Source organism: Pseudopipra pipra, chromosome 7 (assembly GCF_036250125.1).
Source record: "Pseudopipra pipra isolate bDixPip1 chromosome 7, bDixPip1.hap1, whole genome shotgun sequence".
Lineage (NCBI taxonomy): Eukaryota > Metazoa > Chordata > Aves > Passeriformes > Pipridae > Pseudopipra > Pseudopipra pipra.
Genome location: NC_087555.1, coordinates 35001989 through 35017717, shown reverse-complemented (window position 1 = coordinate 35017717; position 15729 = coordinate 35001989). Strand labels below are relative to the sequence as shown.

At 35.0% G+C, this 15729-nt stretch overlaps 1 protein-coding gene across 8 annotated transcripts in view; it reads left to right on the top strand.

Annotated features, from left to right (window-relative positions):
• Positions 1 to 15729, top strand: part of LRP1B (LDL receptor related protein 1B) — a 675294-nt gene that overhangs the window by 465190 nt on the left and 194375 nt on the right. For all 8 annotated transcript variants that reach the window (XR_010432039.1, XM_064661626.1, XM_064661625.1 and 5 more), the window contains 6 exons: positions 751 to 951; positions 2280 to 2525; positions 8894 to 9091; positions 10659 to 10863; positions 13168 to 13332; positions 13852 to 14096. Coding sequence is in view for 7 of the 8 variants with exons in the window: in XM_064661626.1 (XP_064517696.1) it covers positions 751 to 951; positions 2280 to 2525; positions 8894 to 9091; positions 10659 to 10863; positions 13168 to 13332; positions 13852 to 14096 (1260 nt within the window). In the remaining variant the exon portion in view is untranslated. The remainder of the gene's footprint in view (positions 1 to 750; positions 952 to 2279; positions 2526 to 8893; positions 9092 to 10658; positions 10864 to 13167; positions 13333 to 13851; positions 14097 to 15729) is intronic.

Genomic DNA, 15729 nt, shown 5'->3' with positions numbered 1-15729 from the left:
AGGAGCACACACACACCTGTAAGTGGCAGCATTCCCAATCTTGGCTCTTTTTCACCTATTAAAATCCCTGGCTTTGTTGATTCTAATTTAATACCTGTATTAATTTTTTTAAAGATTAAAACCCCTTTTTTAATCAAGAAACTATTTCATCTCTAAACATTGATGGTCAGCACAAAGGTAGAAATCTTTTTCCCCTTTTGAGAAATGAAGACACTGATCTGAGCACTGGTTTGACAAAACTGAAATCATGTAAGAAATTTCCTCCTCTGTAGTTATTTTCTCTAATAGCTGATAATTTATCTGACATAATCTGGGACTGTGTTGTGTATACTTCCTAGAAGGATTTTTGCTTCTCAAACCCTTGCTAGTGGAAACTCTTACACTGAAACATTGCTCACATGGAGGGCTGTTGGAAAAAACATGAAGAAAAGCAGAAATTAAAAAAAAAAAATTAAACATATCAGTATAATTTGATATATTTAACAGAATATGAGTATGTGTCCTGCCTGTATGCAGTTCTGTTCAGCATAGAAATAACTAAGATTGGTGGTGTCTGGAAAATTAGTCTGTCAACAGTGTTGCGGATGATGCTTCAGAATATAAGTTTGTTTCTTTCTGTTCATTAGAGGAAAGTGCTATTAATAGAAAAGCAGAATTAAAAAAAAAAATCTATATGTTGTTACTGAAGCTGTTTTCACCAAAGTTTGCCTCCAGTCTGATTTCCTGTGTTTATTGTCTCTTTTCTCCAAGGGAGATGCATTAGCAAAGCGTGGCTTTGTGATGGCGATATTGATTGTGAGGATCAGTCTGATGAGGATAATTGCGAGGGCTATATGTGTGGACCACCAAAATACCCTTGTGCTAATGATACCTCCATCTGCCTACAGCCTGAGAAGCTCTGCAATGGGAGAAGAGATTGTCCTGATGGATCTGATGAAGGCGATCTTTGTGGTACTTCTTTTAGACACATTTTTCTGATTACTCTTGATATTGTCTGTCTCAATGCTTCCTGTTGGAAAAAATGTTCCCATGTTAATCTTACTGAAATTTTATCACCATAGCCTATGTGAGGATTTTTGTTTCATTAAAATCATACTGAGTTTATGCTTGACGTATCAGTTTTCTTCAAATAAGAGAAAACCTAGTTCCTTAGTTAAGTCTTTCATTTTCAACCCCCTTAAAATACTCTTGGAGGTAAGCAATTTAAAAGGCATTGGTATGTAGGAAAGGACTTAAGCTCATGTACAGTTCTCTCCAAGTACAAGATCTTGATTTCATATCATAGAATGGTTTGGGTTAGAAGGCACTTTAAAAATTATCCAGTTCCAACTCCCTTGACATGGGCAGGGACACCTTCCACCAGACTGGGTTGCCCAAAGCCACATCCAGCTTGGGCTTGAACACTTCCACGGATGGGGCAGCCACAGCTTTGCTGGCAACCTGTGCCAGGGCCTCACTGCCCTCACAGTCAAAAATTTATTCTTAATATCTAATCTAACCCTGCCCTCTGTCCCTTTGAAGCTGTTCCCCCTTGTCCTGTCACTCCAGGCCCTTGGCCAAAGTCCATCTTTAGCTCTCTTGGAGCCCCTTTAGATACTGAAAGGTCCTCTGAGGTCTCCCTGGAGCCTTCTTTTCTCCAGGCTGAACAATCCCAACTCTCAGCCTGTTTCCATAGCAGAGGTTCTCCAACTCTCTGGGCGTCTTCATGGCTTCCTCTGGACTTGTTCAAACAGGTCCATGTTCTCCTTATGTTGGGGGCCCCAGAGCTGTTTGTAGTGCTTCAGGTGGGGTCTCACAAGAATTCAAGGAAAAAAATCTCCTTCCCTTGAAATCACCCTTTATTTGATGCAGCCCAGGGCACAGTTGGCTTTCTGGGCTGCAAGAGAACATTTCCAGGTTCTGTCAAGCTTCTCATCTACCAACAGCCCCATGTGCCTCTCAGGGCTGCTCTCAACCCATTCTCCACCCAGCCTGTGTTTGTGCTTGGGGCTGCCCTGACCCAGGTTGTTGCACTTGGCCCTGTTGAACTTCATGTTTTTCACAGACCAACCTCTCAAGCCTGTCAGGGTCCTTCTGGATGGCATCTTTTCTGTGATGAATATTTACACACTAGATAATGTTAAAAATAAATATAGAAATCTGGTTTAGAAATGTAAAATTTGGTTTGCTTAGAGGCCTTTTGTGTGTTTTAGTTGCCCTGGTGACTTTAAGAATATACAATATAACTGAGAGCCCTTGTAGCCCTTAATTTTAATTTTTTTTTCTCCATGTTATTTCAGATGAATGTTCACTTAACAATGGTGGATGTAGCCATCAATGTTCTGTGGTTCCTGGAGGAAGAATTGTGTGCTCCTGCCCTGCAGGATTCAGTCTTGGTATAGACAACAAAACTTGTGGGGTTATGGATTACTGTACCAAGCACCTGAAGTGCAGCCAAGTATGTGAACAGCATAAAAACACTGTCAAGTGCTCATGTTACGAAGGCTGGAAGCTCAGTAAGGATGGAGAAAATTGTGTTAGTACTGGTAAGTTGAAATTCAGTGTATTTTCAATATTCAGGATGTTAATAGATGATGTGGAAATTTACTGAGAGGTTATTTCACTTTCCTGTATGAAAATATAGGCTTGGATTATCCAAATGTGGGGCTGATGGCAATCTAAGGACTCCTTAAAGCTGTCCCTATTCTTGATGGACAAAGGGGTATTGAAATACTAGGTTGTTGCTTGTAAGGTTTTCTGAGAATGTTAATAACAAATAATTCCTAAATTGTTGGAAGTTTTATACCTTTTTCATGTATATTTAGTATGCATGAGAGATAAATGTGTGTGTGTGTGTGTGTGTGTGTGTGTGTGTGTGTATATATATATATGAAATATGGGGAATTTACTATATATTTTTAAGAAACAGATCCATCTGTGACATCACAATATTGATCAGTATTAGCTGTGGGTTCCGAAGGTTAATTTGGAATGTGCAGTTATGTGCTGCCTGTTAGCATTCATGATTTCAGCAATTTTTCTCCCCTAAGGTATTCTAGTACTTGTTTTTTGACATCAGTTAGACACTTTTCAGCTCAGTAATCGAGATGAAAACCAACATGAGCCAAAAGAGAGAAGGGGGGTGGTGCATTCCCCTGGTTGTTCGCTACTGATGGGTACTGAAGCAGGATTTAGAAACTCTGTTAGGGGTGTCTTTTTCAAGTGCAGTGCTGTGTGTAAAATACAAACACATACATGGAATATAAACTGTCATCACAGCTTTACCTGCCCCATAGGGAGTTAAAACAGTATTGATTTTGCTGTCTAGATTTTCAGAATTTCAGTTGGGGATTTTTTTGATATTTTTATTCTGTATTATTTTCTTTTTTGATAGTGTCTTATCAGTTCTGAATAGAAATATCTCCCAGACTGTCTGTTGCTTATTTGGATATTTCAGAATTCAGTTGATATCATGATTAAGAAATTCTTATTCCACATACCTTTCATTTCTTCAGGTGATTCACATGAAAAAATTCAGAGTCAGCAAGTTAGAAATAAAAGCCTAATTTCTTTATTGCAGATCATCTGAAATTATTTAGTAATTAGCAACCAATGTAATGGTTTGTATTTTAGAAAAGGCAAATTCTGATCTTTCCACTTTGACAATGTTTTAGATAATTTACACAACATTTTAGAACTGTTACAGTAGTAACAAAGCAAACAACTTACTTAGGGCCAAAATATTTATTGGGTGTAATAAAAATAGTGTTTCTCTTTTCAAAACAATGAATAATTAAAATTTAGTTTTATATCATCGATATTCTTTTGAGGAGCTTTTAGCAAACGCTCATGAATTGCACGTCTTACCTTTGAGCTTTGTTTTTAATTTGTTAAGAATGTGGTTTACATTCATCAGGCTGGAATAGCTGTTATAATTTCTAGAATGATCTCCAAGTTCAGTGTTTGTGACTCTGTAATTGTTACAGTAATGTGTAAATAGTTGCTACCGTGGTATGGGATGAGGGTTGCATGTTCAGACTTTACTGAGCTGATAGTAGACCCTCAAATCAGGCTTCCCTGGTATATTAGTGTGGTTCTGTGTATCTGAAATTTGTTTTATTCATGTCAAAGTTGTTGTTTTATGACAGTATCTTAGTCTTATTCTCACTGATTTTTTTGATCAGGCTGATTTGTTTTTTTTATGGATATTTCCAGTAATTCAAAAAAATCCATTCTTACTGGATTCCAGACATGAAAGGGCTAAAAGCATTTCAGGCAGAGTTAGTAACTCACTTGAGGAAAACTTCAAACAAACTTTAAATTAAAGCAGGTAGAAATGACCAGTATTTGGAAACTAAGGTGAAGAAAAACCCCAAGGTGAAATGAGCTCATTTGTGCTAAAGTAAGGCTACAAGTTTCTCAGTTTTCCTTAAGCCCATGAGATGCTTCTGCTTAAAGTATTGGTGAGTTATAACTGAAGTTACAGATAGATTTTCCAGATTTTCTCAAAGAGTTTAATACTAAATATATGATCTGAGACCTGAGATGTCAGCTGATATAAAGAAAAATGATACTTTTCTTTACAAACTGGAAAGACTTGTGGTAATGGCATCAAAGCTGCAACAAAATTATTCCATATTGAATATAGCATATGCTTTTATAGTCACTAATAAAATAAATTTCAGTTTATTTAATTCAAAAGGCACAAGAAGTACTCTGAAGGAAGGATCCTCTGACACTTCAATTTTTTACTGTGTGAATGGCATTTTAGTAAAGTGAGAACAATTTTGGTCCCATTTGTGAATCTGTGAGCCTCACAATGTCCAGACCATTTATGTCTCTAGGCAAGAAATCTTGAATGAACTTAAAATAGCAAAAAATCTTTTATATAATACTGTTATAAGTAAAGTTCATCATGATCTTGCAAAGATAAGCGGTCCCCCAAATGCCAAACTACTATTTCAATAATTCCAGTTGGTATGAAGTAATTCTTAGAGTAGCCATAGTGATTTAAAATGCCTTGAACCAGGAGTAGGTGTATTATATTAGAGCACGTTTTCCAGGAGAAAAAAATTACTCACAGGAAAATGATTACATTGCCCTTGGCTACTTTCTTTTTTTTCTCTCTAAAATAACCCTTTCCTATATACAGGCAAACATTATAGTAGTCCACAGCAATAACATGTAAAGCCAGCATGCAGCACATTTTCAGAATATTGTAAAAACATTTTCTGTGAGTCTGTCACAAATTTAATGGGAATATGAATGCTGAAAATGCAGTAATGTATGTGATTTGAACTTTTTTTTTCCTGATTGCATACCAGAATCAAATACTGTATTTGTAAGAGGAATCTAATGAATTGCCAGAGAAATATAATGAGTTATAGGATAATAAGTATATAGAACTAAAATGCTTAAAATTGAACAGTTCTTTTCTTTTTAGTTTCTCTTTCAAACTCTTTCTTAGTTTCCCATTTTCTCTTGTTTCTGCTTATGTTGTCTTTGTTTCTTGAGGGGTTTTAATGTTGTTTTCTTCTCCTTCAAGGTTTCTTTACTTTTCATCTCTTGTTTTTGTCTAATTTGCTGTTCTGGCATTGTTACATTACTGACTTCCCAAAGACTAACTGTTTTACTTATATTTAAATTTGTATTGATATAAGAGTATGTTGCAGAGCTCCATTATTCAGATAGAAAGTCAGTACAAACTACATGTGTTCATACTCTTGTCCCTAGTTCCTCTTGGAATACGTTTCAAAATAAGTTGTGCTGTTATATTGTACTTGCTCTTTTAGTTGATATAAGCATACAGAAAAAAACCACTGTTCTTGAAAAATACTTAAATTTTGTGTTTACTTTCAACCTTTTAGGATTGGGTTTTCTAAGCTTTGGGGGAACTCTGTTATATCACTGTATATACAGATACATTTGTATGATGTATCTGTATGTTTTGTCTGTTTTAGCAGGTTTGAAATTCAAATTTGTTGTAGTTTCCAGATTGCTTTCAATACTAAAATTGAGGAAGGGTGAGAGAGAGGGTAGTCCAATCCTCTCTGAGCAATATCCAACTTTTAATGAAGTGGTTTTTGCAGAATCCTTATTAAATGATTGTTTTCCTTTGAGGTGATTGTCATAAAATCATAGTGTAGATTGCTTGCTGTGCTGCCACTGTTACAATAAGCTTCAGTGAAACAGTTACCTTCAGTTAGAATTTTTCTCAAGACAGAATTTTAAATTTAAACCGTTGGAAAAAGTGAAACACAATTCTTTATATACAGTCTCTTTTGATTGGATTGTATAGGCAGTTTTCTTCTATCAGAATTTTTTCTTACAGCAGTTAATGTAGTTTTATGCTTTATGTTTTTCATATATTTTATACACTTATATGTATGGTAAAAAAAGCTTTGGTGCAGTTATGAAATAAGAAGATACAGAAATGTATGATTTTTCTCTAATAAATTGTTAACAGTGGATTTTCCTTAAAGTTTTAAAGAATGTAATCAATAACCATTACATTGATTTGAGATTGTACAAAAAAGCTCTTAGTCAACTTGTAGAATAAAAAGTATTCACTTTCAATTTCTAGAAGAGGAATCAAATGGGAAAATAACATCAGATTTTGGGTTTAGAGGGTGATGGCAGTATAACTTCAAATAACATTGATTTGATTGAGCCTGAAAATTCCAATTCACTAAAATACAGCTCGTTTTATAGAACCATTGAATGATAAGGTTGGAAGGAAGATCAAAGGCTAATTTTAATACTGCTTTTGCTTATCTGCTTTCCAAGACCTTCAAGACACCCTCACTGGTAAACTCCAAGTTTCCCTGGAGTGAATTGTTTCAGTTCCTCACTCTCCTAAGATTTTTGTTTTTCTAGTCTTTCTGTGTCTTCCTGGTCCAGTTTAAGCCTTTAATCCTTGGCCTACTTGTTATTTATACAGAAAACAGGATTTTTCCCATTTTCAATTCATAGGTTTTTTATGTCTTTGGAGAATTTTATGTGCTTCCTGTCATCATGTTATTCTATTTTTTTTTTTTTTTTTTTTTTTTTTTAGACTAAGAAGTTCCAGATTGTTCATTTTTTTTCCTTGCAGGCCATGCTTTCTAGATCTCTTACGACACTTGCTCTTTTCTCCTTGCACTTATGCAGTTGATTGACATTCTTTTTTAAGAGATGTGTTCAGGAGAGGGTACAGTATCTCTTGGCTGTTGTCAACAAAGCTTAGGTGAAGGGAGTGGAAGGATTATGTCATATTTATTTCAAGTGTCAAGATCCCATTGAACTTTAATCCTTTTCATCAGTGTTCTTGATAATTTTCACTGTAAGTTATTTATCTTAAGCTATACTTCCTCTGCTTTGAATGAAAAAAACATCCAACATAGCACATGTTTATTAGGTTTCTTTTTTTTTTTTTTGTGGTGTCAATTAATGAGAAATATAAAAGAAACCACTGTTCATGATCATGATGTGTGATCTTATGCATGGGAATTGCAAAAAAACCTGCATAATAGCTGTGAATTGATCAGAAATTGGAAAGTGCCACTAAAGTATTTCTCAAGTTCAGATAACTGGTACTTGTGAAATAGCTGCTAATGTCAGTGATCCTGCTCTTTATTAAATTATCTAACTACTGCAGAGCTTTGAAAATGACTTTGCAGGAAGTCATTCATTGCTTTCACAAACAGGAGGATCATTTGGAAAGTTCAAGCCAGATTTGAACAAGTAATGCAAGAGCAGAAACAGCTCTGCTGAGGTACCTGATTAGCTTAAAACATCATCATTTATTCTGTGTGTGCAGTGGGTATCAAGAGAAGAACATAATGAAGTTAATGTTTTCAAAAAGTAGTATTAACACATCTCTCTACTTGAGAGTAGAGAGTAAAATTTGTGCAACTTTTTCTTTGAATATTTTAGAAGAACAATGCAATACTGCCTATTGCCATAAACAGCCAATAGTATTTTATATAAATGGGGGATTAATTGTATGGGAAACAAGACCTGCAGTATAATTTGTATTTTACCCCAGGAGAAAGAACTGGGGGGAAAGAAACCCAATTACTTCCCCACAGGAAAGGGTTGCTGTGAAATCTGTAGTAAAGTGGATATGCCAAGTTGATTCAACAATTTACAGAATCCAATTTTTGTCTTTCTTTTTTGTTTTATTAACACAGCTACTTGTTTGCGAAACCTTTCCTAATTTAAAATATGTAAGAACTATAATAAAAAAAATAATCGATTTCATAGTATGGTTTGACCTATGCAGAGTGTGTTTACAGATATTTATATGCAATTTGACGCAATTTGATTTAAACTCACTGGCACAAATCATGTAACACTAATTGAATAGAAAAGAAGGAGAACTGTAATGGTAGCTGGATTTGTGATGAAGTGTATCAATAAGCATGTACAAATGTTAATTTTCTTGCTTGTTAGTTTGAGGTGAGGGTTTTTTTAAGCACTTCAATTGAAAACCAAGGTACATATTATATTGAAAAGGTACATTATCTATATTTTAGTAAATTGTTTCAACTAACTGGTATTTGAAACAATGTATAATTTAATAGATTAATATTTTCTCAAACTTTGGAGAAATCAGCTTTTGATTTTGATACTGTGACTTTTTAAAGCTCAAATTATGGGCTACAAAACACAGTTCAATAGCTGAGTTTGATATTTCCGAATTTAATGTTTAATATCTATCATTGGGATCAAAGGTAATGTTCAAAGGGAGAAGTGAAAAGTTTGTGGGACTGAAAAAGTATTTGAAAGACTCCTTATCAGAAGATGAATTGTTTTAATCATCTGTTCCTTCTGATTAAGTGTTCTGTCGTTCACCCTCTACTTGTCATTTATATCAATATGTAACAATATCTTCTTTATTATCCTTTTGAAATGTATAATCTTCTGCTTCCAGATCCATTTGAAGCTTTCATAATCTTTTCTATTCGACATGAGATCAGAAAAATTGATCTTCACAAGCGTGACTACAGCCTCTTAGTTCCTGGGCTAAGAAATACAATAGCCCTTGACTTCCATTTCAGTCAGAGTTTACTGTACTGGACAGATGTGGTAGAGGACAAAATTTACAGAGGCAAGCTCTCTGACACTGGAGGTATGGATTTAATCTTTATTTTCTTAACAGTAAGAACAACTGCAGTTACAGGGTGTTGGAGCTGTTCAGTCATAACTGAGCTGCCATTCACAGAAACAGAATTTATGATGCTATTCTGCCTTTGAAAAGGTATATCTCTAGATTGTACTTGATGTCGAGCTAGACAAGACTTCTATTATCAAAGCTTCTTTTTGCAAGAGGCTATAGGGGGAGGAAAATGGCAAATGCAAAGGGCTGATATTTCCTTCTGATCCAATGAGTGCAATATTGATTTCTTTCATTTTTTTGTAATTTACCTTCATCTTATTAACAAAGTATAAGAATTTATCAGCTGTCTGATAAATTACATCCTCTCACTAGGTGACAGATCCTACTTCAAAATTTTATAGCATCCAGAAAGGCACGTTCTTTGCCCTGGTGACTTAATGATGGCCTTTAACTCAATATAATCTCATAACATATACAAAAGGGTTTCTACAAAATGTTCTTTGTTGCAGTGTATGTTCCAGTGCTTCCATTCCTGCAAGAGCGAAGAGGCATAAGAATATCTGACTTGCTTCTGTCAAAGTTCACTTATGCATTCACAAATATGTTCTCTGAAATGCTTGATTTTAGTTTCCTGGGGTTTTTTTCTACTCATTAGTAGACTGTATTTGTGAGTATTTTGTATCCAGAGATCCAGATGAGGAAAGAAATATCCTACACTGTTAAGTACGTAAAAACAGCAAAAGAATTGCTACTTTCCAGGTTTTGGTGTTTGTATGACACCAATAAAAGCCTGTTGTTGTCACAGTGTGTTTTAATCCCACTGTACCAGAAACCAAGTGACTTCTGTGGCGTAGCAATTAAAAAAAAAAAATTAATTTAATCCTTTAGTCTTGCAGCTGTCAAGAACTGACTTGCACCTGCAAGAGCACTGTGCCTTCCTGGAAGTCCTGAGGACTAACAGAGTGATTCTGTAGTTGCAATTTGTGTGAAACATTTTGTGATTCTCTGGAAGACATATTTGGTAGAGAAGAGCTGTTAGTTGACAGCAACAGTGTGAATTGTGCATGTGAATTCAAAGGAATAAAGTAAGGCTATTTATTGTGGAGCTTCTCAAAATATGTATTCCAAACAGAGTTCTCCCTGCCATTTCTGACTTCGTCACAATCTTCTGGTTTTCTCTTTTTCTGATTGAGAAACAAGGGAAATAGAGCTGCATGAGTTCTGTACCTCTCCTGTGTTACTCTGCATGTAGCCTCTGACCTTTATGGAAAGTTTCAGGGCTTTACTGACTAAAGCATCAGAGACCTAAACTTTTTTATTACTGTGGAATGAATTTCATTTGTGTAACTTCCAAAACTGAACTTATTTTCAGCATCCTGTTGCATCTGTAAAGAAAAAATGTCATGTTGAAGAAAGTGTTATCATCCATCAGATACAGATTAATCAAGAATTCACTCCAAGAACATATGATAGACTTGTATGTCCATGTTCACTATATTATATATTCAGACTCTGTATTAGTTCTTTAAGACTCTTTTGTTTTCTCTTTTTTTTCTTCCTCTTTTTTTTTTTTTTTAAGGTGTTAGTGCCATTGAGGTTGTGGTACAACATGGCCTGGCCACACCTGAAGGTCTTACTGTAGATTGGATTGCAGGAAACATATACTGGATAGACAGCAATTTGGACCAGATTGAAGTAGCAAAACTAGATGGCACTCTGAGAACAACATTAATAGCTGGAGCTATGGAACATCCAAGGGCTATTGCTTTGGATCCCAGATATGGGTAATGATAAAAACGTTGCTTTTTCTTGTTGCAAAGTATTTCAAAGTTAGAGGTTTAAATGTGAGATTGATTGATTTTCTTTTTTTGCTGTGAGTTATAGTTTCTAACTTATCCTTAGTAGTTCCTGAAAGTATATTTTGACTGATAAACAATCCATTATTGGTGGGTCTTGTCCCATTGAAGAGGGTTAAAAAAAGTACATCAGGAGATACAGATATCTGTTTTTTGGCAAATTACTTCCCTTGACATGTGGTTGTTTCATTTATTTTTTTTTTAATGTGAATGATAGTAACTGGAGCCTTTGGTCTAACCTTCCTGTGTGGTTAATGGACAGAATTAAGTGTTGTCCAGGTGATTCATCTCACTTAGAGTCTGATTTTTTTTTGGTGTGGCTATAAAAATGTAGTTTAGATGTTACTGGAAGACTAACAGTTGAGTGAGGTAAATCCCACCTTTTGTATTTGGTTCTCCATCTTTAAAGTAGAGATAATGTTTGACAGCTTCTGTCAGTATTTTTTCTACCTGTTCATTAGGGATATCCTATAAAATAGAATATTAGGTGATAGTCAATAGCTACATCCTCTTCTCATAATTATTCTTTCAGAGGAGAAAAAGAAATAAACAACTGAACACCAAAACAGCAAACCACCAAGCACAATTTAAATGTGGCAAAAAATAATACAAATTGTGAGTTTGCAGTCATGATATTTAACTTTGGGAATATTTAATTTTAGGATTTGCTGGGGTCTGTCATGTCTTCACTGAATATTTCTTTCAGAAACAAAGCTGTGAACATAAAAATAGATAAAGGTCCCATATTCTGGTACCTGAGGTCTCTCTGGGACCTAAATTGTGAATTAGAATGTACGTGCTTTAAATGAGTAAGGATATTGCCCTCCCAACTGAGATAGTAGAAAGCTTATTTACAGAGTGCATTGCTTATCTATAGAGATCTTTAAAAAGAGCCATCTTGTTGGCAGAAAAATTGGCAGAGAAGTTGTTCAAATTAAGTGGTTGGAAGGCAAAAAAAAAAATCAAATCACCCCTCTTGCTGAAACTGAAGGCTTAATCTGCCTTTTGAAAAACTGGAAGCAATTGATGCTACATTATGTTAAAAGTAAGGAAAGAATAAAATCTTTGAACACAGATAGGAATAGCTCCTCAGTCTTTTCACAAATAAATGTGAATAAACAAACACTGGTGATTTAAAGCAAAGGGTTTTGTTAGGACTGCACAAATCCTGTATCCCGATAGAGGTGTGACTCCATAGCTCCATTCCAACCTGCAGTGAGGCCAAGCATGTATTCTCAGTCTACATATGCACAGATGTATTTAAAATAAACTTTTATACATAAACATGTATGTCCACATGGGTCTACACAGGCAGAAACTCAGCACTAAGACAAACAGAATCATGTAGTCTTATCCTGTTTAACATCTCTGTTAATGTTGAAGGTCTTTTAGTGGGAAATATGAAAACTTGTCACAAGTTTGGTTACTGTCTGACTCTCTGCCATTAGCTCTTTACAGCTAATCAGAAATTTTCCTATCAAAGGTATTATTTTCTTTTGACAAGTAAAAAAGTTTGTGTGGTGTTGAAAACTCAATAAACTAAGAACAGTTAGAGTGTATTTTTGGCCTTTTGATGACACTGCTTCTCACCTTTAGCAAGATACTACTTTGGTAATACAGGTGAAAGCTCTCCTTATTGGAAAAACACTGGAGGTAGTACATAACTGAGGGAGCCAACCATACAACACAGTTTTTCTGTTTTCTTTCGACTGATCTGTATAAAATTTGTTGATCACATGCCAAAATCTAGGGGATCTTCATTGGAACACTCTTAATAATGGATTAAAAAATCTCTGGTTTAGCCTGTTCCTTGATCCCTGCTACCTCAAATCACCTTTCTTCCCATTCTGCTCTCCCCATCTTTCTCATTTGTGAATTACTTTCAGAAGCTTTCATTATAATTTCATTTAATGGGCTGGGTTTCTAATTATAGAGGGAAGAAAGACAAGCTGTTACTTGTATAAATGGACATGAAAAAGAGAATTAAACTCCTAGCTTTTAAAAAACTTTTATAATTTCATGATTGCTCTAACACTAATGATGAAATATTACCCTTTTACTTCAAGGAATTTATATAGTTGCCCAAATTGATCTAGGTTTTTTTCCTTTAATTTAAACCGTGTAAACATTTGAACATTTTTTCCAGCTATTGTCTTATTAAACCATTTAAGATTATTCTTGGTGCTTTAATATTTTCTTCTATCCCTTTTCTTTTCCTCTTTGTCTTACAAGGATTCTGTTTTGGACGGACTGGGATGCAAATTTTCCTCGCATTGAATCTGCTTCTATGAGTGGAGCAGAAAGAAAAATCATATATAAAGATATGGATACTGGAGCCTGGCCTAATGGCCTTACTGTAGATCACTTTGAAAAAAGAATAGTGTGGACAGATGCCAGGTAAAGTGATAACAGCTTTCTTATTATTTGGTTATAAACCCTTATTCTTGCATGAAGAAATGTGAAATGCATTGTAAGTGGAATGTAGTTATTTACATCATGGACATAAATCAGGGGCGGGGGAGAAGCCTCTGCCCTGACAGCTCTGGTATCATCCATGGCTCCTGGCTCCCTGTTCTCAGAGAACAGTTCCCACATGTCCTCCCTGACACTTATCCATGGAAGGCCCAAGGTAGTTAACTATTTTTTTTCCTGTAAGTTCATCTGAAACTGATTTTCCTGTTGTATTTTTCACAGCAGAGAGGTAAATTTAAACATTATACAGGCAAGCCAGTATTTCGTATCTCTAGTTAAATTATTAATATGAACGAAATAATCTCTGAAATTAATGGTTGCACTGTGAACATCCTTTGGTCTTACCAGTATGTAAGAGTTAAGTTTTTACATATTTTGCCTAATTTCATAATGGTGGTGTGATGTTTATTTTTATGTTCTCTTAAATTTGGGGGTATCTTGTAGGTCGGATGCCATTTATTCTGCACTGTATGATGGAACCGGCATGATAGAGATCATACGGGGTCACGAATATCTTTCTCACCCTTTTGCTGTTTCTTTGTATGGGAGTGAAGTTTATTGGACAGATTGGAGAACCAATACACTGGCAAAAGCCAATAAGTGGACTGGCCAGAATGTCAGTGTAATACAGAAAACAAGTGCTCAGCCATTTGATCTTCAGATCTACCATCCAAGTCGTCAACCACAAGGTGACTCTTTATGGAATAATTAATTATTGCTCCTATGAGAGGAGGAGTAAATATTCTTTTTATATATAAATATCTGTATTATTTGTAGAATAATTTATTATTGTTCCTATGAGGGGGGGAAATAGATTTTTTTTTTATATATATAATTATCTGTATGTGAATTCGCCTTGTATTCAGCACTAGATGAAGGCATGCAACCCATGTGGCAGAAGGTTGTATGGAGTTCATAAATATATATATATAGCTTATATATATATATATATATATATAAGCTATATGTACCCTGAAAAATATCAATGCTGAAAAAAGAATTGAATATGTATTTTTATTGTGAGATATAACAAAAATTATTTTGTCCATAAATGTAGGAAATAAAAAAGACCACTGGAGGATGACCACCAATCAGTTATAGAATTTCCCAGGTTCACTGGATAAATTTCAATTCTTCAGTCAAAAATTTGATGTTAATAGAAACTACTTTAAAATTCATCTCATATACACCTTTTTTTTTTTTTAATATTGAGAAACGATATTTTGTTTTTCTTCTCACCCAGGGTTTGTAGCACTCAGTAAGCCATTTAGACTTTTATATTAGTAGGTTCTGAGCAATCCTGATTTGAAAACATTAAATCCTGACAATTTTGTATGGCTTTGTAAATGTCTTGAAATCTAGTTCTGCCTCAGTTATGCATAGAAAACTATGGATAAAGCTCTAATATAAATGAGTACCAGCAAGTAAAATTCTCCCTGCAAGCTAGTAGTCAAAAGATTTGAAGGATGTTCCCTGATAGCACATGTGGAAAAAAGGAGAGCAATGATACAACTCATTTGCTAGTTCGTGAAGCTTTGTGACAACTGTGATAAAGACTCACAGTGACCTCCTCATCTACCTCACAGCAGGTGACATAGAATGTCAGGATACATTTTTCTGATGGGTTTATTTTAAAATAATAATGAATGTTTATTAAAGAAGAACGTTACTTACTGCTTTACAGTGGATGCCAAATTCCTTGGACTTTATTACTTTTTTAAATAAGCCTCTTATTTCTCTAATTTTTAAGAGTTTACTTTTTAGGGCAGTATACTGCTCTAACAAAACTGTCTGACTTCGAGACAGAAGAATATGTTTGCCCAGAACGTGAAAATAACGGAGGGCGTAAATATGCACCTCTGCACACTCCTTTCAAATAATGTGTATTTTGGGCTTGTTTTTGGGGGTTTGAGGGTTTTTTGTGGGTTTGTTTGGTTTGGTTTGGTTTTTTTGGGGTTTTAGTTGATTGGTTGGGTTTTGTGGGGTTTTTTTGTTTTGTTTTGTTTTTTTTTTAGCAGGGAGGGGATTTAGGTTTCTTTATTTGTAATTAGTCACTTCCTGAGTTTTGGGATTTGAGGAGCTTTGTTCCATATTTTCATAGTAGCAATGGAGTTCCCATTAGCCTTTTCTTGCTGTCAGAAAAAGAACAACTATTTTCTGTTTAGACTGGGGCCAGGCAGCGTCTTTGGAGAGAGTCTATAGCCTAGGGAGACATCAGTCGGTATTCCACAGTCACAGATATCTTGGCCTCAAGGCAAGTAAAAGCTGTAGAAGAGTTTTCAGCTGTTATTTTCCCAAATAAAGAAGTTTCAAATATCAAGT